This window comes from Rosa rugosa, chromosome 7 (assembly GCF_958449725.1).
Source record: "Rosa rugosa chromosome 7, drRosRugo1.1, whole genome shotgun sequence".
Taxonomy (NCBI): Eukaryota; Viridiplantae; Streptophyta; class Magnoliopsida; order Rosales; family Rosaceae; genus Rosa; species Rosa rugosa.
In genome coordinates, this window is record NC_084826.1 from 1,597,104 (window position 1) to 1,618,571 (window position 21,468).

Sequence of the window (21,468 nt, forward strand, 5' to 3'; positions counted from 1 at the left end):
TGAGTAGTTTCTCTTGTGCCATGTATGACTGCTGACAAAACATATGAAGTATGAAAGAATATATAAAAAGTTTTGTTTTTCATCTTGATATGGCTTTGGTATTCTAATTTGGGAAAAGGGTGGTGTTGGTTGAGCAGAAAAGACTGATATCTCAGCCCCTGAGCCTCAAATCCAACAAAAGTAAGGATTATGAGAGCACTTGCTAGAAATTTAAAGTATAAGTAATCTCCCTGTGTTTGCATTGCTTCAAGGACTCCATTCATTCTTACTTCTATATGTTAATAAAATGCAGAGAACAAAAGGAACTGGGGGAAAAAAAAACTTAACAAGGCATCCAAAATAAACTGGTTGTGTGTAAACTATAAAGACTATATGTGTTATGTGCTTTATTTCACAAGCTGCACATACTTCTGCAGGTAGCAGCACTGAGCATAAAGAGCAATTGACCTCTGAATTAGTATCAGATCAAGTGTGCATCAACTTTTGGATTAGCAATGGCTCCCACTAGAGAGCAACTTAGAGAGCACCTTGCCAATGCTTATAAAGCCGCAAATGCCGTGGGAATTAGTAAAGAAGACATCAAACCTGTCCTCCAGCGCTTATATCAAGCTTTTGACGAGAACTGGGAGCCTATTGAAGCAGACAACTACAGGGTTCTAATTGATACATACTTTGATTTGAAGGAGAAGGTAGTTCCTTTAGATTTCTTTATATGTGTGTGTGTGTGTGTGTGTGACATTTATGTCTCTATTGGGAAGCCACTATAAGACTGTGTTTTCGTTAGTAGTTTAAGTGTTGAACAAGAACTAGGCCTCCACTTTAAATTATTAGAGAATAACTAATTCGTGGAACATGTAAGTAGAGGTGTAACAAGTGCAGCTAGCATGTATACAAGAAACAGTAGAATTGTACCAGTTAAGGTTGACTTTTTACCTTTTCTCTCAACAGGAAGATGACGAGCAGAGAGATCAAAAACCACGTAAAAGACGCCATTTGGCTGAGGAGGAAGACAAGGCATCTTCCAGAACTGGATCAAGTTCTGAATTCTCCCTCGGACATTCCAGACACAATGGAAATCATCGATCTACCCGTCATTTGGTCTCTGGAGATGGATCAGTACATCCTGAGCGGGCATCAGCTTCTGCAGTCTCGTGTAGTAATCACAAGAACAATTTCACGAAGCCAAAAAACAAGGTATCCACAGATGATGCTACAGTTTCTGCAGGGCCAACCTCAATAAGACGTCCAGGTATATATTTCTTTCCCCTGCATGATATCAGTTTCTTTTACAATAGGGGTAAAAAATGTTTCGTTCCTACTGTTTCTTGGCTGCATCATTTGCTGGGCAATTTGTTGGGCTGCAAAAGTTTTGGTTAGCTACTTGGATGCATGAATAATGAAGACAATGGGGGCCTCTAAATATATGATATCCTTTTCCATTACATATCCTATTGAATAAGCCTTAGCTATTACCTTTGTGTTACAGGACCAGTTGTAGCTGCTAGAATACAACGACCCAAGCCAGAATCAAATGCTGCACCTATCGCTTGTGAGGATAAGAAGCCACTCAGATATATATCAGACATAACAAAATCAACTGAGAAGGTGGCGATATCCTTAGTAGATGAAGTGGGAAATGGGAGCTTGCCAAAGTTCAATTACATCCCACACAACATAATATACGAAAATGCCCATCTAAATATTTCACTGTCTCGTATTGCGGATGAGGATTGCTGTCTGGATTGTTCCGGAGACTGTCTTTCATCGTCATTACCGTGTGCATGTGCTCACGAAACTGGTGGGGAGTTTGTGTACACACCAGAAGGTCTGCTGAAAGAAGAATTTCTAAGTAAGCTTATGGCTCTGGTGAGGGAACCGGAGAAGCAAAATTATGTTTACTGTCAAGATTGCCCTATTGAGAGGTCTAAGAATGAAGACATGCCAGAAAGCTGCAAAGGACATGTGGTCCGGCAGTTTATTAAAGAGTGTTGGAGAAAATGTGGATGTGACATGCAATGCGGAAACAGAGTAGTACAAAGGGGGATTTCATGCAAGTTGCAGGTCAGTTTCACATTACATTTCCCATGGATATCTTATCTGGCTAATTAAGTAGCATCTGAAATGCATGTAAGCTACTTTAAGAAAATGACTTCAAACTAACTTTTTTTTTTTTTTTTTTTTTTTTTCTGTGACTAAAATGAAGTTTGATACTCTCATATTGTCTCAACTTTAATTTTCAAAAGGTATATTTCGAATGAGCCCAGAAATACTTGTTTCTTGCTCCTTACCTCTTAAAAAGTGTTGCTATCTTTGTTATTTGTAAAGAACTAGCTAGTTGAAGCTGCATACTGTTCAACCAAGATTTTCATTTTTTATCAGAGATTCTAGATGAGTGCAGTAGATTGTGTTTATCACTATATTGATCATGTAGTTTTTTCTTGAAGCATCAAATGTTTGGCTACAAAGCAAAAATTAGTTTAATACTTGTTCAGAATGTTTATATTAAAATTGATGTCATTTAGGTCATAATATTTGTTGTATGAAGATAATTAGGTGTCCTAACAAACTATGCTTCAGGTGTTCTGGACTTCTCAAGGAAAAGGCTGGGGAGTTAGAACCTTAGAGGTCTTGGAGAAAGGATCCTTCGTCTGTGAATATGTCGGGGAGATACTGACCAATACAGAGTTATATAATCGGAATATGAAAAGCAATGGCAATGACAGACATACATACCCAGTCACACTAGATGCAGATTGGGGCTCAGAACAGATTTTGAGGGATGAGGATGCCCTCTGTCTGGATGGGACGCTTCACGGAAATGTTGCAAGGTTTATCAATCATAGGTAATATTTTCCAGTCCATGTGAATTTCCTTATCTTGATGAGTTTGTTCATTGCTTAGCCTTGTGTTTTCGGTTAAGCAGGTCATATTTTCTATAATTAGATCTGCATTATAGTCCATTACTACACCATTCGTTTTGGTGCCTGTGGTTTAGAACTTGGATTGCAGAAGTTCTAGCAAGTTTGTCTCTATTCCTCACCTCTTTGTAATAAGAGCAATTTTCAATTTATTAGTGATGACAAAGATCATCCAACTATAAATTTGTCTTCTTTTAGTAAACTTCTGTTGGTTTCTGTTTCTCCTAAAAATCTTGTTCTTGTAAATTTAAGAGAAGCTTAATAACTTGTCTTGAGAAATGACCCTAATGCTTTTCATAGATAGTTTTCGATGATTTTTATTCTCTCTCTTTCTTTGTCTCACTCTATGCTTAATTCCCTTTACAATTCCAGATGCTTTGATGGAAACTTGGTTGATATCCCGGTTCAAGTGGAGACTCCTGACCGCCATTATTATCATGTATAAATTTGGCTGCTTCATTTCCAAAAGCCCACACATGCTCAGTTACATTTATGTTGTAACATTTTAAATGGTCTTTCTGTTTGATTGTGATTATACATTGTGATTGTGTGAAGAAGCAACCCTGATATCTTCATTCTGCTCATTGTATGCAGCTTGCCTTTTTCACTACCAGGAAAGTGAATGCCTTTGAAGAGTTAACTTGGGTGAGTGAGCTTCTTTCTTATCTACTACTTGAGTTACCTATTCTGTATACTGTTTTAAGTGCTATGCCAATTGTTGAATGTTCTATCCATATCTATCTTTTGTGATCCCAATTGACCGATTCCATAAGTTTGAATCAGTCAATTTGGATGATGTGCTTATGCAAAGGTTGAATATTGTTGATAAATGATCTGTGAAATCGTTTTACAGGACTATACGATTGATTTTGATGATGAAGATCATCCTATCAAGGCATTTCAGTGCACTTGTGGCAGTGAATACTGCAGAAGCAAAAAACGGAAAGGTTGGTGTACACCATCATCTCTTTTTCATTTTCCGAGACAAATGTGACTGGTATCTTCTGCTGTGAAGACAATGAAAAATACATTGGGACTCTCTGGCGAAGGCAAAATTTTAAATTTTGTCCTTGGGCTCAGTGGAGCCACAAGAAATGAGCATGGTCATGTGCATTTGCTCTAGTTTTGAAAATTTTACACTTCATCTCTATATCTTAGCTCCTCTTACAGCTTCTGATTATCATATGTTGATGTGTTTTCATGTGCAGGGAAAAAAGTGGTGAATCTTGGATGACCAATGACAAATTGTTGTACTTAAACTTGCTTTAGTTGGCTTCATTTTGTTAATCTTTGAAGCCCATTTGGCATAAGCCACATTTGCTGCAGAACTACAGAATTTTTGTATTAGTCTTGTATTGTTGTTTGTTCAATTGATATTAGAATGCTAGAGAAAATTAAACAGATATCGTAGATCAGGGTACAATTGTACAAAGGTTACTGTTCTTTGAGATTTTGTACAAGTGTTGTACACGGGTACTGTTCTTTGAGTTCCTCACTCAAATTCCAATGTTATTAAAAATATTTTGAGGTATTTGAGTTCTGAGCTCCTGATAGTTAAAATGAGATCAGACATATTTTGTAGATCAGAATAAAGGCATTGTTGTATGATTTTCAATCTTTCAAAATGTCGTTGAAAACTGACAGAACGACTTCGTATTTGAGTTTCAGCTTCTGATGTAGACTGCTTATGCTATGGTCTATGCCTTCCCTGAATAAAGCATTGTTCTACAATTGTGTTCTTTTTTTTTCTTTTTTTTGGATCAAGATGAAATTTCATTCATAAATTGAAAAACTTACATTCAAGGAGTATATATAGTTCTGTTTGGACTTTTAGACCTGATTTTTTCTTAACAAGGTTTTTATTTTTTTATTATTTTTTCCAACAACAAAATATAGTTTTTAAAATTTAGATTTTAAAAGTGGGTTTTGAAAAAAGCACACCAAGCGCTTTTATAATAAACACACTAGATACACTTCTATGTGCTTCTATAACAATATCTTTTATCATAAGAACTATATAATAACTCATACATAAGCAAAATCTCAAACAAGCGCACTAAATTGTAGTACAATGAAGGTAGATGAATCATGATCATTATTATGAGCTTTAAAAACCAAATAATTTAATTTAATGAAAAATATAATAATAAAAAATACAAAAAAGGAAAAATGAGCACTTACAATCTGTAAAAGAACGAGATCTAAGCGATCCGGACAAAATCTAGTTGTATTTGTCCAAGCGGTCTGAACTGAATCTAGTCGTATTTGTTGAGAGCTACTGACACTGCCCCTAAGTGCGATATTCATCTTTAGATCTATAGATCTAAAAGATTTTGTTGCCAATTGACTCAGATCTATGAGATCTATCCTCTCTATGCGGCGCAGGTTGCAGACCGAAAAAATGATTCCCTCATGTTCCTCTCCATTTCCAACCCTAGTGTCGAGAATTGCTATTTATACTATGGTCCTAGTAGTGTCGGTTGACTTGAAAAGACACATTTATCCTCACGTGACATCTGCATGATATAGACTTAGATAAAAACTCGACAAGCCACTCATTTCAAAACCATTTAGCTTTACTTAAATAGATGCACAAACACATTTCTCAAACGACCATAAATTTCCCAGACCGAAAAAGAAAAATGTGGCCTTAAATCTCCAAAATGAAATATGTAACAAAAATATGAATAATACACACACCATTTTGGAGATTTACCTCTTGCCATTCTACCCTTAATTCCAGCATAATTCGAAATACCTAAAAATACAAGGACTAAAATGCAAACTAGAATTTTCTGCCATATAAACCCTAAGTCCCTTTCTCCATAGTAGCCTAAAACCCCAGCTTGATATCTCAAATCTCTCTAGCCATGTCGAAGCGAGGTAAGCTCTCTCCTTCAATTTTCAATTCCCGAGAATTCTGATCAAAAGCTTAAACCTTTCTCCCCCAATTCTCTATTTCAATTTGAAATTTCGCTTTTTCATTTCAATCTTAAACCCTAAAGTTGGTTGATTTCAGAGAAATCTGAGCAAAAGATTAAACCTTTCTCCTCCCCAATTCTCTGTTTTGAACTTGAAATTTTGCTTTTTGATTTCAATCTGAACCCGTAAAGTTGGTTGATTTCAGGGCGCGGAGGGTCTGCCGGAAACAAGTTCCGGATGTCGCTGGGTCTGCCGGTGGCGGCGACGGTGAACTGCGCCGACAACACGGGTGCCAAGAATCTTTACATTATCTCTGTGAAGGGAATCAAGGGTCGTCTGAACCGGTTGCCGTCGGCTTGTGTGGGTGACATGGTCATGGCCACTGTGAAGAAAGGAAAGCCGGACCTCAGGAAGAAGGTGCTGCCAGCTGTCATTGTCAGGCAGCGCAAGCCGTGGCGCCGAAAGGATGGTGTTTTCATGTACTTTGAAGGTAATGAATGGTGTTTCGAACTCTTTGTTTTCGATGAACTATGTTTGCGCGGTGAATGTGAGCATGTTTAGAGGGAAAAAATAGTGTTTAATTGGTTAAAGGATGAAATGTGATTTGATTGTATGATTGTGTAAGTTGGTGTAGTGTTTGATTTGGTTTTGAGATTTCCATTGGGGCTAGTTGGAACACATTAAAGATTATTTGGGATGGTTTTTGTTGGCACTAGTTAGCATGCTTTTGACTGTTTGTTCTCGATCAACTAGAGTGTTTAATTGGTTAAAGGATGAAATGAGTGCTTGCGTTGTAGGATTGTGGAAGTTGATTTAGTGTTTGATTTGGTTTCCGGGCAGTACTTGTGATGTAAATGTTAGTTGGGATAGTTACTCTGAATAAGCATATAGACGTATAGTTTATTTTTTGAAGGTAATAGAATTGCACTTATGTTAGATAAGGTCTGTTCCTTGTGGGCTCCATGAAAATGTATGGAGGTTAAGACAGTGTTTGATTGGTTATGAACTGAAATGAGTGTTAACCGATGCACATTTCAGTTGATATGTTTTGAGGATTATGGCATTGCAGGGTCTTGTGCATTGGGTTTGGGGTACCAGTTGTAGGCAGTTGGGGATTTGGATAACTGTTTATTTAGGATCGTGGCTGTGAATTTGATTGAAGTTAAAAATTAAGATGTGGTTAATTGTTTGTGAATATGCCAATGGAGCTTTGCCCATTTTGCTTTTGCACTATGTTATGCATTGCAGTACTACTCAACTCCAAAACTCAACTATTCTGGGTTCGTTGTAATGGTTTTGTTTTTGATATGATAATATGCATATGTTCTTTCTCCTATTAGACCTACTTTGCTGCATCTGTTTGCTAAAATTACAGTAAAGTGAGCATTCTGATCTTCCATATCTCTGGTTTCTGACCATGGTTTTTATTTTGGTGCAGATAATGCTGGTGTCATTGTGAATCCAAAGGGTGAAATGAAAGGTAAGGAGCGTGGACATCAATATTAACTTATATGGAAGTGTAACATAATTATCTTGATAATGTTATTTCTCATGCACCTGAGTTTTGAATTCTAAATCATGTTTTGCTGGTGCTTGTAGGATCTGCTATCACTGGGCCTATTGGGAAGGAATGTGCTGATCTGTGGCCAAGAATTGCGAGTGCAGCTAATGCCATAGTTTAAGTCTTCAAGCCTCACTTTAGATTGGTTTTTTATGATGTTCTCGAATCTGGATATTGCTTGGCTTAGTCAGTTGTTGTTTAACTCTAGATGAGTATGAAAATTTCCTGGATTTTTACCCTTGTGGTGTTTGAACTTACTATCGTACTACCATGAAGACTCTGATAGTTAAAGAGAGCTTTTGTTCTAATTACTAAGCTTTTCGTTTAGGTCAATTCCACTATCAAATGTGCTCTGCCTTTCAAATTTTGCTGGTTTATTGATGGAATTTAGTTGGGAGTCAGGTTGAACATATGTGCTCTTGTTGCTTGGCTTTTTAGCAACCATAAACTTTTCCAATCTCAAACAAGAACAGAGTTTGGATTGTGGTTTTGGTCATTGACACCTTGTCATGAACCAGGAATGAGTTTGCAGTTTGGCTCTAGTTCTTTCTCAAGACCAGGGCTAATCTTAGTCCTGTTTTAGTAGACTTGTTATTATAAAGTTATGTTAGAATTTGCTCCATTCACATACCTATTCAAAATAAATTAATAGTTCAAAATGAACGGGGGAGCTAGCCATCCTCTCTCTCTCTCTCTCCCGTGGCGACAGGCCGTAGGGTTTCACTGGCTGAGCCCTTTGGTTTGCAACAACAGCCCTTGTGTTTAGAGTTTTAGACTTTAGATCACCACCTTACGGTGTTGGTACTCTATTTCCGTACTGGTACTCCTTGGTTTTCAACTTTTCATTAATGAACCGATTGTCATCTTTCTTTCAGAAAAAAAAAAAAAAGAAGGAAAAAAAAAAACGAAGTTATGGATTTGATTTAAGCAGAGTTTTATGGAAATTTGAAGCCTCAGTTAGCTAATTAATCATGAACAATTCTTAGGTTCACCCCTGGGTGAGCAAGCATATTCACCCCTATTATCGATTAACTCACTTTTACGTAATAAATTTATAATCCAACGGTACATATCTTAAATTAGCATTTAAAGATCATCTCTGTAAAAAATCAATCGAATCGGAAATCGTTTAATTATCTAATTGAATCAAATAAATGGACGGTTCTAACAACACTTACTGCTATTATGATGAACCGTCCATGTATTTCATATAAATGAATAATTAAAAGGTCTTCAATTTGATTGATTTTTTACAGAACTAATCTTTGTATTACATTATACAACTTGAATGGTTGGATTAGAAAATTAAAAAGTTATTATGCGTTAATCATAAGAGAGGGTGAATATGCTGCTTCACCCCAAGGGGTGAACCTGAGAATTGTTCATTAATCATACATATAACATTAACCAGAGGAAAAGATATGGGGCTTTAACTGATAGGTTTAGGAGTTATTCATCCAACTCCTGAAGTCGGATTATTATAGCTTTTTCTACTGTCACTTATCAGTCTAAAAAGCTGAAATGAACTAATACAAACAAAAATCCTAAACTTCGTGACGAAATGATGGCATCATTTCATCTTACCCACAGCACCCTTTTGCAGCTTAGCACAGTACTCGAACAAGCTTCCATCAAAACAACGCCTCACGGCTTCCTTTGCCAAGTAACCTTGTTCATCTTTTGCCAGAACATATAGAACTCCCCATTCGAGTTTGGCTGCAATCCTGCAAAAAAGTGAGAGATTAGCTGTGCTTTTGAATGAGTATGCACTCATGGGTTTGTGTGTGTTCAAGAGGAAGAAAGAGAGAGAGACCAGCCAAAGAAATCAAAGGCGTCACGGTTAGCTTGAGTCATGTGCCACAGCTCCTTGAAACTAAGCTTATCAGGGACCGTGCGAGCATACTTGCTGAACATGATCTCAAGGTTTGCCGGGATATACCTACATCATAGTGATCATGCATGGAAAAAGTTCAGCTTTGGTCAAGAATAACTCAATTGGAAACTTCGACAGATTGGTTTCTCACCTTCCTTCAGTATCATAAATGCCGGAATCACTTCCATGCTTTGCCTTGTGTATGTTTCGTATGTGAATTGCGAAGTAGGGTGAAGGAATCCATGTCTGCAAATTAGAGAAGGTCATTCAACATATAACATAAGCAGTTCTAGCTCTAGTTATATTGGCATATGCATAAGCAAAAGGTAGGAATTGGGTCTTGGAAACATTGCGAAAGTAATTACAACTTACAGGCAGAGTAGCATAACTCATTGCTCCATGAACAAGAACCATGAAAATAAAAGAAGCAACTGCATTAAACCCAAGTTGACGAAACCCTGCATTAACAATATGTCAACTAACAATTAAGATCTAGAAACTGTGACCATGCAAAATCAACTACGTACTTCAAATGATGGCCAAACAAATGATTGATCAATATGAAATTAGGTTAAAACTTAAAACCTCTTTTGGTGAGTGTGTTATAAATTGGCTCTTAATTCCGGCTCTTTTGTGTTTGAAATATTGGCCATCAATATCAAGTATTGTCAAAATAGAAGTAAGAATTAGAAATCACCCCGCGAGTTGCACGCACAATTTTACTCAAAAGAAATTGCACATGCATCGATCATGAAAGTTAAAATTTTCATTTACTGTAACTAAAATTTTCGTTTTGAAAGTTAAATTATATGCTAATGATCATAAGCTAATTAACACACAAGGAACATGTATAGCAGTATAGATATATATACCTCTGAATGTCTCGGAAGGGAAGATGATACCATCATTGTCTTGGTCAAAAAAAGCTGCATGCTGTTGAAGCACAGACATATTTTGATGTTTATGAGCCCAGGTGCCATTGATGTTCTCCATATCAGGTGCAACCATAGCTCGAGGCAAGTCTAAAATCATTGAAACAACCCAAATCAAATAAATCCATTAATAGAGATGAAGAACGCATTGATCTAATTTTTGAAAAAAAAAAAAAAAAGTAGATCAGTTTCATATATGCAGTGTTGATTAGTTTCATGTAATGAGAGATCATTGATATTTCACTAGTCTCTCACTTAATGAAATTGAGTCCGTCTATAATTACATGAAGAAGATCTACATTAACATATTGAAATATTGATGCATTAATAAACCGAATAGAACTCCATTATCAAAATCATATGTACATAAGAGTGAAGATTACAAGGCTTTGGGAGTTTGGTCTCCAAGTCATTGCGGACCTTCCTCTCCGCTGTGATCGGTGCGTTCTCGGCCACCGTGGCCATGGCTTCCTTTGAGGCCTCCTCCGGTTGTGGCTGTTGCTGCTGCTCGACTGTTGCCATCTCGATCTCTCTCTTTTTCTCTCGATTACGCTCTGAATTTGCTGGATTTAGTGCTGCTAATTAACTTGCTAAGTACTGACTATCACTATTAATTAGATTGAAGCACAACAAACTCCAGGTGACTCGCAGTGCGTATAGCTACACACATTATGGATCTTAAACTAGACAACACGTGTAAACCCACTTTTACATTCATGTAATACAACAATATAAATAACAATTGACTATTCCAAAATTCAAAGCCAAATTATCCGTTATACAGGTCTTGCCCATATGCATAAGTAGTTTTTTCAGTTTTAAGTTTTTGAAGAAAAAATATATTATATTTTATGTCTTGAATAGTTTTTTGAGAGGAAAGAAAAATATGAGGAGTGTTATCTACATATGAGGGTAGTGGAACGTATGCGTAGAGTATAGTATCTACAACTAAAAGTTCGTGAATGTGATTAACTACAGATTAAGGGATTAAGACACAATGACAAATTGTCATAGTCATATAAAGATTGAGGCAAAGAAAGAATTTTGGAAATAATGTGTAGGCCGGAGATAACGAGGATCGATCTCGAAGGATCTAATGGCAAATACGAAGATTTTGACTGACAACATGTAGAAGTAAAATTAGCGTGAGGTGAGCAATAGTACTGTTGGGTCACACAAAAAAAACTGATACATTTTCTCAACAACTACCTACTGCTAGAAGTAGTTTATAAACTATGTAGCTCCAAGTAAACGAGTTAATTATCCAAAGAAAATTTGTTAACTAACATACATGATACATGTTAGAGATTTTGATTCAATGTTCAAAATAGAATGACCTAAAAACTACAAGAGGACAATTATACAAGCCCATACATACATGAACTGCAGGTAGACTCTGATTTTTGACCCTGTCCACATATACACTCTTTGACCAAATCAATTATTGCTCGTACTTCTTCTTCTTTCAATTCCAGAGAACTGGATCAAACCCTAGCTTAATTCTAAGAAGGGATTTGCTGTTATAAATGCAAAGAAGGATCTGTTCAACTTAGGCATACCTCAAACTTCCTTTCATGCAAAAGTGATGAAGCATTTGGGACTGAGAGAAGACGGTAAAAAGGTATATCTACTCTGTTCAATTTTTGGGCTTGAGGTCTGTCCTTAATTTTTGGTTGGTTCAAGAGGTTTTGGGTATACCTTATTTTGCCTCGGTTATTTTGTTTTGTTTGAACAACAGTTATTTTTTGTTTTAACTCCAAAAATCAAATTTAGGTCTTTCTCCTTAATTGATCATGACATATATATTGACATTGGATTAATATTTTATTGTAATGATCGACAGTTGGTTACTTGTGTGGATAACTTGCAGAAGAGTTCCTGCAAACATGCAACTAAACACATCTTTGATCGATAACTTTGTCTTTGTCAAGGAAAGAGGCTCCTGCAAAGTCTTAATGAACACTTTCTCAGGGTCAGTATCAATTGCTACAAAGCCTGCAAGTGCAAGAAGGGATCATAAGATCAACCATATTAGCAACCGGAGCACCTTTTCTGGACTATATATAGTCTCTATACATGTCTCTCTCCCAATATCGGTACAGTAGGCTCACATATTCTTTTCGCCAGAGGCATGCAGGGGGAAGTACGTACATCTGAGTTTAACACTGGTTGCATTTAATACTGCTTATCCAAAACTGGGATCGATTCGAGTGCCCCATTCTCCCAATGATCAAGTACTATTGTCACTAAGTAAAGAATATTCGGTCAAGTTGTTTGAGCTGGAGGCAAACTCTATTGTTTCTCCTCTTCAGTCATGGGTGTAATGTGTAAGGATCATGTCTGTCCCATACTGAAACACATGTATATTGGAAACTTGGTCTGTATCCTGAATTAGAGATCGAGAGATATGTATGTACTCTTACTGCGTACGTTTCTCAATTGGCATTCTTTGAAGGCACACAGTAAGAGAATTTTTCTTTGGAAATAAGGCCTAATTGGTTGACAAGAGAATGAGGTGACCACCTGAAATTACCAGCATCCCGTTATACCATAATCCAAAACTAGCTAGCTTCTTGATTAAATCCAGAGACTAAAATCATCCCGTTATGCCGCTATGACATACGTCACATTACATATATGTCACATTACATATATCAGATTCTACATATAAGGAGTTAATTAGATAGAGTATTGACTAAACATCGTTAGAGCTAGCATTACATACATCAAACTCTACATATAAGGAGTACTAAATCGATACCAAACAACATCATGTTATAGATTTTGAGAGTTACATCATAAAAGTAAACTAACTAATAATGATACGTATCATTATTGTTAGTATACTAACAAATACCATTGGTTTGTTAAAGAAGAAACGCAATTATGGTGTGACTGAGAATGTCGTTAGAGCTAGCGCGCATTACATACATCAAACTCTACATATAAGGAGTAAATCGATACCAAACAACATCGATCATATTATAGATTTTGAGAGTTACAACTTACATCATACAAGTAAACTAACTAATAATGATACTAATTAACAAATACGTACCATTGGCTTGTTAAAGAAGAAACGCAATTATGGTGTGCCTGTGAGAATGCTCCGAGCTCCCAAGCAGTACTGGCCACTGACTTTGGAGTGCAAGTACACATAACTACCTAAGTAACATGCTTAGAGTCCGAAGACAAATACATATGTATCGAACCGTAAGAATCATCGACTCGCTCGGACAAACCGTTTCCTCAGTAACTCCCTAAAATATAACCTACAAAGACCTAATGAGAATGAAATGAAAGCCAGAATCTCACAGCCCTTTGGCATAGAGCTTGGACAATAATTTTCGAATGCAAACTCGCGTAAACCTAATGAGAATTTCAAGAAAGCCAAGACCCTAATGTTCTGGGGCATAAAGATAAGACCAAATGCACCACTGCAATCCACAAACTCACCGAACGACGAAAATCTCTCTATTTTTCTGCCCCTATCCCGATGAACCGAAACCAAAGCTCTCAATAACTTACGTTGACGATCATAATATAGGTACTGTTGAAACTATACAAAGACCAAAAATCATTTTAAACAATACATGCAAAATTAAATACTTTTGAGACTTGAAAGTACTTAGCCATTTGGGAAAGAGAAATGTGATCTTGTTTACTATTATTCGTTATAGAGACTCACATGACAAATACAATGGATGATGGAATATTCACACAAAAATCCAGAAAATACTTTTTGTAAATGGAAATAAAAGGTGCACGAAAAAGAAAAAGAAAATCCTGTGGGTAGGAGCAGAGAACTTAAAAAGTCAAGATTGACCTAATTCAGATAACAAACAAAAAAAAAGAAAAAGAAAAAGAGAGAAATTACAAAAAAAAAAAAAAATGTTTTAGGCTTTTAGCAGCCAATCAGAGCACACCACCAATATTCCTCTCTAATCACAGCTGTTAATTAATCATAAAATTAAGACTAATCTTAACAATTAACGTCAACGAACGGCCAGAAATCCAAGATCAAATTCCATTGGTCGCCGCTCTTAACATTTTCCAAGTCATCAGAGAGACAAAACAAATCGACTACGTTGTTCTTCTCTCTTTCTTGTTAGAGAGAGAGAGTCAAGGACAGAGAAACAGCCGTCATCGTATCTCGGAATCTTTCACAACAGCTTTTCCTGCTACAAAGCTCTCAGCTTTCTGATTCAAACTCCAGCTTTTTGGGTTCAAGTTTCAGTCTTTTTCACTTGGGGTAAGATTTTCTCACTACCAGTTCTTGGTTCTTAGTTTTTGTTTCTTATAGTACCCAATTTAATCTGGAATTGTAGTACCCAATTGACCAATTCAATGTTTTGCATGGTAGTTTTGAACTTGGAACTTGATAGTTTGGTTGTGTAGATTTAATTTATCTGATGTTAAATCATTGACTTTAGTTGTTTAAGGAAGATAAATGGGGTTGAAATTTTGATGTGGAAGTTAATTCAGTTAGCTTTTCAGCTCATGATTACTATGTTTTCAATGTTTGTGGCTTTGACTTTGTTTTGCAATTCTTATCTGTTAATAGTTGGAGATCAACAGTGTAATTTGGTTTAGTTGCATGTTGGATTTACGGGTGAATTAGCCTAATGCTCTGTATAAACTTTGCACGAGCTACTTCTACAAGAAAGTTGAACCGGTGTCTACATTGGTCTGATGTTTATATAGTTGCCGAAAAGATTCACCTCGTGTAGTATAGTAAACTAAAGACTGTGGAGTGATCAGATTGTTATCTTTGTAATCTTCTTCAAGTAACAAATTGGTGTGTTCTTTCAACAACTCTTAAGTTTTTGATTGAGAACTTTTCTACCGACCAAGCAGCTTTAGGTGATGAATGCAAATTTCTTGGAATGCTTGAAATCTGTAGCTAGGTGGATTCTGGTTTTTGGGGGGAACACATGTTATAGCCATATGATCTATGGGGGTAGTAAATTATATTGGTAGTTAATAAGTAAGAAAGAACGCAAATGGTATTGCTTGTCTGGATGCTCTACAAGTTATCTGTTTAATCAACTGCTTGTTGATTCCTTGGTATCTTCATCTTTATATATGAAATTTGGGTCTGGTAAATTGTTGAGATATGTGTTGTCTTCCCTTCCCTATGCAAGGTTTGGTCTTTTATTCATATTCACTTGGGGATGAAAAATCCTTGTTGTACCAAAAACAAAATCCTTAAGTGAAGTGTGGAGTCATGAAAACTAGAAAGTTTTTTTTTTTGAGGAGAGGAGTAGGAAGTGTTACTCTGCTAATGCAAAAGACATGAGACTAAGTTTAGGCATGTTGGCTTTGTAGAAATGGTAAAAACTTCACTTTTACTAACATAAAATTTTATGTAACATTTCCTTCTGACAGATTGCAGAAGAGCCCTATGATTGGTTTTAAGGTGAATTGTAGCCAGAACAGGGTCAAAAACCTCCTTATTGTGCTTCTGCTATGTCGGCAATGAAGAATAAGTTTGTGGGAGGTGGCTGAGAAGAAACTAGTTTGCACATTTGATATACAGACAATAATGAACATGTACCCTGCTCTATTTATATTCTGATCAGATCCAAATAGATGAGTAACTTGGGGACTTCCAAAGCTATGTCTTCAGCATTTCCACATCTCCCTGCCCCTCTTGATGTCAATTATTCCAGATTGCCAGATTCTTTTCAGGTTTCCGCACAAAGAGAAAAGCCTATGCATTCAATGTTACCACAGTCTTCTTCCCTTGGGAACTCATTTCCATCATCGTCCAGGCTTCCCTGTGACAGTCAGATTTCTTCATTTTACCCTCATGAAAGACATTCCCAAATTTCTCCAATCAATAAGTTACCAAGTGGAGAATCACTGTCACTGACCCATTCACAGTTACAATCTACACCAGTGGCTAGTTACCCTGAGCAAAATAAAGATATTTCCTGGTGCCCAGATTCAATTCAGGAGTTTCTGCACTTTCCTGAAAATCTCCCTGATCAGAATGGCCTGGTAGATACTAGTACTGGTGTCATAATGTCTGATGATCATGCTGAAAAGACTGATTGGTCTGACTTGTATCCATTAATTTCTTTTGATGGTCCTCTGGATCCATATTGGGAGCTTTCGATTGATGATGTTCCTGCAGTGGATCCCAAACCGGAGGTGTGTATTTCATACTTTTGTTTTTTGTGATGCCTGTTACCTTATTGTAAAGGCAGGATTGCAATAGAGCTAAAACCTTTGGATATTTTATAGCTTTTCTATTATTTACAGAATAATCTGCAGTATTATTTCTAGTCAGCAGTTTTGTTACCTTAGTATAGGGCATGTAGCAATTTTGTTTTGGATCATAAATCATAATCAAGATTTCTTTAGTCTGTTAGTATTTACTCGAGAAATTTAACGATGTGCCAGGTGTTGAAGCATTCTTCTGATATCCCGGTGCAGCAGCCCGAGATTCAACAGCATCAGCCAGTACAATCTGGAGAAATTTTTACGAGCCCTGACCCAGTGTCCACTGCACCTTCAACCAAAGCTAGAATGCGTTGGACACAAGAACTTCATGAGGCCTTTGTTGAAGCTGTCAACCAGCTTGGTGGTAGTGAAAGTGGGTAGCACAAATTATCTTATTCTTTTTTCCATCATTATATGTTGTTATAGTTCTATCTTTCAGTAGGTCTGTAAATCACAAAGCTTCTTTTGTGATTGACTAATAACTTTAACAATCAGGAGCCACTCCTAAGGGTATCTTAAACGTCATGAAGGTTGAAAGCTTGACAATCTATCATGTAAAAAGCCATTTACAGGTATATCAATAGTTCCATCCTTGACTAGTTTTCTATTAGCTCTAACAAGATGGTGGTAGCATATAATTTTGCTGGACTTTTTTTTTCTTTTCTTAATTTTCAGAAATATAGAACAGCCAGATACAAACCAGAGTCATCAGAAGGTAATTATTTCCTCCTTTGTTCTTCTTATGACGTCAATAGCATCTTTAACAGCTTTGGGTTGTCAAAATAGTCATGTGACGATTCAGGATCGGCTAATTGAGGATTTATCTAATTAGTCTTCTGGCAGTGATGAACTGCTTTTGGAACTTGACTGTTATTTAAACTCTTAGCAACTAAATAGCCTTGCATATGTCAATATCTGATAGTTAGATAGTAAAGATCTCTTGTCTGACAAAAGAGAATTACTATATTTACAAAAGAATCTAGTAAGTGGCGATCAAGTAAATTCTCTTGTTTTTCTTTCAGGAACTTGTGAGAAGAATCTGACTTCTGTTGAAGAAATGAATTCTATAGACTTGAAAACGTATGTATTTTTTCTCACCTAAAAAATTGAAGATCATGTATCTTACTTTTATCTCAAATTTTTTATTTTTTTTTACTCTGTTATGTTCTGTATATCGAAACCATTGCTATGTCTGTTAGAAAAGTTTCAGCGTTGCACGATTAATTGAGAGATTCTCCTACTTGTAGAACCAAACTATTTTATATAAGAAAGCTAAAGTTTCTGTACAACTCTAGTTACTGGTTGTTTTTTACCATATTTTCGTTAAATGGTGGGAGAAATTTTTGAATTCAGAATATGCAAATTCAATGTATTGGTAGCTACTGAAAAATCATTTTCACAGATCTGTATACTGATTTATCCGTGAGCTATTAAATTGAAATGAACTTTAAACTTTTTCCTGTTTACTTGCAGGAGCAGTATGGGGATTACTGAAGCATTGCGGTTGCAGGTAGAACTCCAGAAGCAGCTTCATGAACAACTTGAGGTATGCAATTGGAAGCCATGCACTGTCTTTATGTCTCTATACAAATGTGCTAGTGTTTACATGTTGGGAGCTGGGTAGAGTGCTCAAGGAAATATAGTAATGTGAGGGTGAAATAAACTTCAGTCATACTTCCATTTAATTTCTTGTTTAAGGAGAGGCGCACAAACAAAGGGAGAGTGAGTGCAGTGTGTAGAGGGTTCACATGTCCTGATGTCATATTCATTCATGCAGAGTCAAAGAAAGTTGCAGTTGGAAATTGAGGAACAGTCAAAGTACCTTGAAAAGATGTTTGAGCAACAAAGGAAGATGGAAGACAACAGGGTCAAGCCGACATCATCAACGTCAGATGAGCATAATAAAATAGGAACCAGCGCTCCTGTGGATGAAGGTTCACAAGATGCAAGTATGAAACAGAAGGCGCAAGAATCTGAAACTCATGAGACTCATGATCCTCCAGGTGATGCCGATTCTGGTGCCGTCCCCACAAAACGAGCAAGGACTGGATGAAAAGGAATATTGCTGCTCCAGGGGTTGTATCGCCTTTTCGAAGCTTTGATAGACAGCATGTATTTATGGTAGGATGAACCAAGCGGACTCAAATCAGGAAACCGTTAAGAGTTTAAGTTTCTTATTCAAATTATCTAAACATTGACATGTTTGCTTTTATTCAAAAGTGAAGACTGGTTTTGGTTGCTTAAACTTTAGTCTCTGAGTTTCCTGATTGTATTCTCTGACTAGGTATGAATTCTTCTTGGTTGATGGAATAATGTTCCAATCAATGTATTGATGTTTTCCCTCAACTGTGACAATCAATATCATGTATAGATGTACAGTAACCTGTCTGTTGTATATATAATCTCCAAAAATGGCCCTTGTTTTTTTTTTTTCCTTAAATTTATTATTAATATCAAATTTGAAACAAACTTTGCACTTACAGAAGAAACACTTGATATTACTTCTTTTTTTGCCTTAAGAGCCAGGCTACCCCGATCAGAGTAAAAGAGAAATCAGGAAGAGGAGACGTTTGAGCGGGTACTAGCAGCAGCAAGGTTAAGAGAAGTTATCGGGTTAGCTACGTTTAGAGGTGATCAGAAAAGGAATAAGGAGATGATAAGGAAAATTAGCAGCAGCTGCTCAGATCATGGAATCATCACAAGAAAGTATTCTTCCATGGAGACGACGAAAGAGTGGGGTAAGATGGACGGCAAACTCTATTGTCTTGATACTAGAAGCCAGCAATATTGCAGTACTGACTAGGAGGAGCCTCTTCATGCTTTTGCGGTACTCGACCCCGAAGGTGATGGAGAGTTTGAGGCCAAATGGTTGCCTCTGTAGTCACCTCCTCCGGCCATTCTCTATGCTGAGAAATCCCGCAAGCTGAATGAGTTAATGTATTGTGCAGTTGAGGCTAAAATCCTAGACTGGGATCAAGATAAGGCCGTGGTTTACTGCTTTGACGTAAGCCGACCCGAGAAAGGATGGACAGAGTTGCACTCTCCCCCAGCAACCGACTTTCCCTTTGTTAAGGGTTGTTGGGGTGACACCGGTGATCATCATGATGGTGGAGGAACCCTAATATTTACCTTTGACTGTACAAGTGAATGTAAAGTTAGTGATGGTTTCATTTTTTATGCGCCCCAGATCGATCAGTGACACAATATCAGTGTACAAGTATGAATTTATGGTCCAACAGAGTGTTTTCTTGTGCATCTAGGAGATGATAAAGTGTGCCTTATTCTTCACAAATACTTCCTCGCATTACACTGTGACTCCGGTGATTTGAGCCAAGGTTATGATACTGATCTTCGCCCAAGTTCCGATATTTCTTTGGATGAAGGTTACGAAGAAAATCATGCTGACAGAAACAAGGGGATTCTTCATCTTATGACGTTTGAATATCAAATTACTCCCGAGTACCGACTTCTCACTACTCGCAACATTGAATACTATACCAAGCTGCCTAACAATGAATATGTAACGTTTACCAATCGAGCATATGTCTGACTAAAACCTTTGTCATCTAACCAGAGTTGTAATCTATACATTTTTTTATGGATACTATTTTCTTGAATTAATTTCCTCAAAAAAGAAAAAGAAAAAAGATGTTGGGTTAATTGGCTAGATGGATAAACGTATAGATCAGGAGGACATCGAGTCTTGTAAACTGGTGCCCTTCATTTTTCAAACAGCGTCCTCCCTCCAAAATTACGGGTTTTTCCTTTCTCTATTAGGAATTTAGGATTCTTCTTACTAATTGGACCAAGTTTACAATCCTAATTGATTTATATATGCATTTCTTTATTTGGGTTTTCCTCCCTAGCTAGTCCAGTTGAGATTAGGATTCCTCTTCCTAGTTGGATTAAGTTTATAATCCTTATGTGTGTGTGTGTATATATATATCCTCCGAGTTAGAGTAGAATACTGCAAAGCCGATTTTCTTTTGCATTTGTGATCATACAATGGATTGGTGGGATAGAGATATAGAACTCATATTCATTCAATTCAAAGATGTGCCTTTCTCGTACTCTGTGGAACTGGGTTCAACAGATGAAACGGTGGACGATATCAAAGAAAAGCTAAGGAAGGAATTTCCGAATGGTAGACACCTTAAGCCCCATGAAACCCTTGTTTACAAGAATCAAGAACTGAAGGATGGACACCTATTGGCCGACTATCATCTCCCCAAGAACACCCTCCTGTATGTAGCTGAGAGGAACACTAATCCCTCGAGTCCTGAGAACCTCCAAGAGAAAGAGGAAGAGCCTAGTGTTCCGTCGAGTCCTAAGAACCTCGAAGAGAAGGACCTCAAAGAGAAACAGGAAGGGCCTTGGGATTTGGGTGTCATTCAATCAGTGAAACACAAGCAACTTCTGCCAGTGGATTTATTAACAATGGACGAGCCCTTTTACGACAACCCTTTTATTAAGCCTAAACAGATGTATGTCAACACAAATTCTACCGTTAAGGATGGAACGTCAACGACTAGGGTTTGTGACAAGAGAGTTCGTACGAGCCCCCCACCTAATGCTGTAGGTTCCAATGCCATCGAGATCGTTGCGCATGAGACGACTAGGGTTTGTGACAAGAGAGTTCGTATGAGCCCTCCACCTAATGCTGTAGGTTCCAATGCCATCGAGATCGTTGCGCATGAGACGACTAGGGTTTGTGACAAGAAAGCTCGAATGAGCCCCCCACATAATGTAGGTTCCAATGCCATCGAGATCATTGAGGATGAGACGACTAGGGTTTGCGACAAGAGAGCTCGTATGAGCCCCCCATCTAATGCTGTAGGTTCCAATGCCATCGAGCTAGGGATAGGCGGGTTCTCGCCGCGGGCATCTGCAGGGGTTGAAGGTGCCAAGAAGAAGGGTCGGCCTGTGGGAAGTAAAAATAAGAAGACCTATAAGGGACTTGCTTATGAGCAGTTCCCATGGTTACGGTAATAGAAGACTTCTGTTAGTCTTTATAGTCACAAGCTTTTGTACTTA

The 21,468-nt window shown here is 37.3% G+C and overlaps 4 protein-coding genes across 4 annotated transcripts; 3 read left to right on the forward strand and 1 right to left on the reverse strand.

The window, feature by feature from the left end:
* Window positions 1-353: 353 nt before the first annotated feature.
* On the forward strand, window positions 354-4,425 carry LOC133723651 (histone-lysine N-methyltransferase SUVR4-like). Its single transcript, XM_062150544.1, has 8 exons — window positions 354-689; window positions 949-1,249; window positions 1,487-2,061; window positions 2,578-2,843; window positions 3,291-3,357; window positions 3,513-3,563; window positions 3,772-3,865; window positions 4,127-4,425. The coding sequence occupies exons 1-8, from the start codon at window positions 495-497 to the stop codon at window positions 4,150-4,152; spliced, it is 1,575 nt and encodes a 524-aa protein (XP_062006528.1). The 5' UTR covers window positions 354-494; the 3' UTR covers window positions 4,153-4,425.
* Window positions 4,426-5,650: 1,225 nt separating this feature from the next.
* LOC133721176 (large ribosomal subunit protein uL14x/uL14z/uL14y) lies at window positions 5,651-7,709 on the forward strand. The gene is made up of 4 exons (XM_062147714.1): window positions 5,651-5,801; window positions 6,046-6,330; window positions 7,279-7,320; window positions 7,440-7,709. The coding sequence occupies exons 1-4, from the start codon at window positions 5,789-5,791 to the stop codon at window positions 7,520-7,522; spliced, it is 423 nt and encodes a 140-aa protein (XP_062003698.1). The 5' UTR covers window positions 5,651-5,788; the 3' UTR covers window positions 7,523-7,709.
* Window positions 7,710-8,747: 1,038 nt separating this feature from the next.
* On the reverse strand, window positions 8,748-10,794 carry LOC133721186 (peroxygenase 2-like). The gene is made up of 6 exons (XM_062147728.1): window positions 10,590-10,794; window positions 10,147-10,296; window positions 9,647-9,732; window positions 9,426-9,520; window positions 9,215-9,340; window positions 8,748-9,125 (listed from the first exon to the last, which is right to left on the reverse strand). Exons 1-6 carry the CDS (start codon window positions 10,726-10,728, stop codon window positions 8,972-8,974), a joined length of 750 nt encoding a protein of 249 aa, XP_062003712.1. The 5' UTR covers window positions 10,729-10,794; the 3' UTR covers window positions 8,748-8,971.
* Window positions 10,795-14,254: 3,460 nt separating this feature from the next.
* On the forward strand, window positions 14,255-18,780 carry LOC133721185 (protein PHR1-LIKE 1). Its single transcript, XM_062147726.1, has 8 exons — window positions 14,255-14,458; window positions 15,595-16,362; window positions 16,615-16,807; window positions 16,930-17,006; window positions 17,110-17,149; window positions 17,457-17,514; window positions 17,908-17,980; window positions 18,212-18,780. The coding sequence occupies exons 2-8, from the start codon at window positions 15,799-15,801 to the stop codon at window positions 18,485-18,487; spliced, it is 1,281 nt and encodes a 426-aa protein (XP_062003710.1). The 5' UTR covers window positions 14,255-14,458; window positions 15,595-15,798; the 3' UTR covers window positions 18,488-18,780.
* Window positions 18,781-21,468: the final 2,688 nt, after the last annotated feature.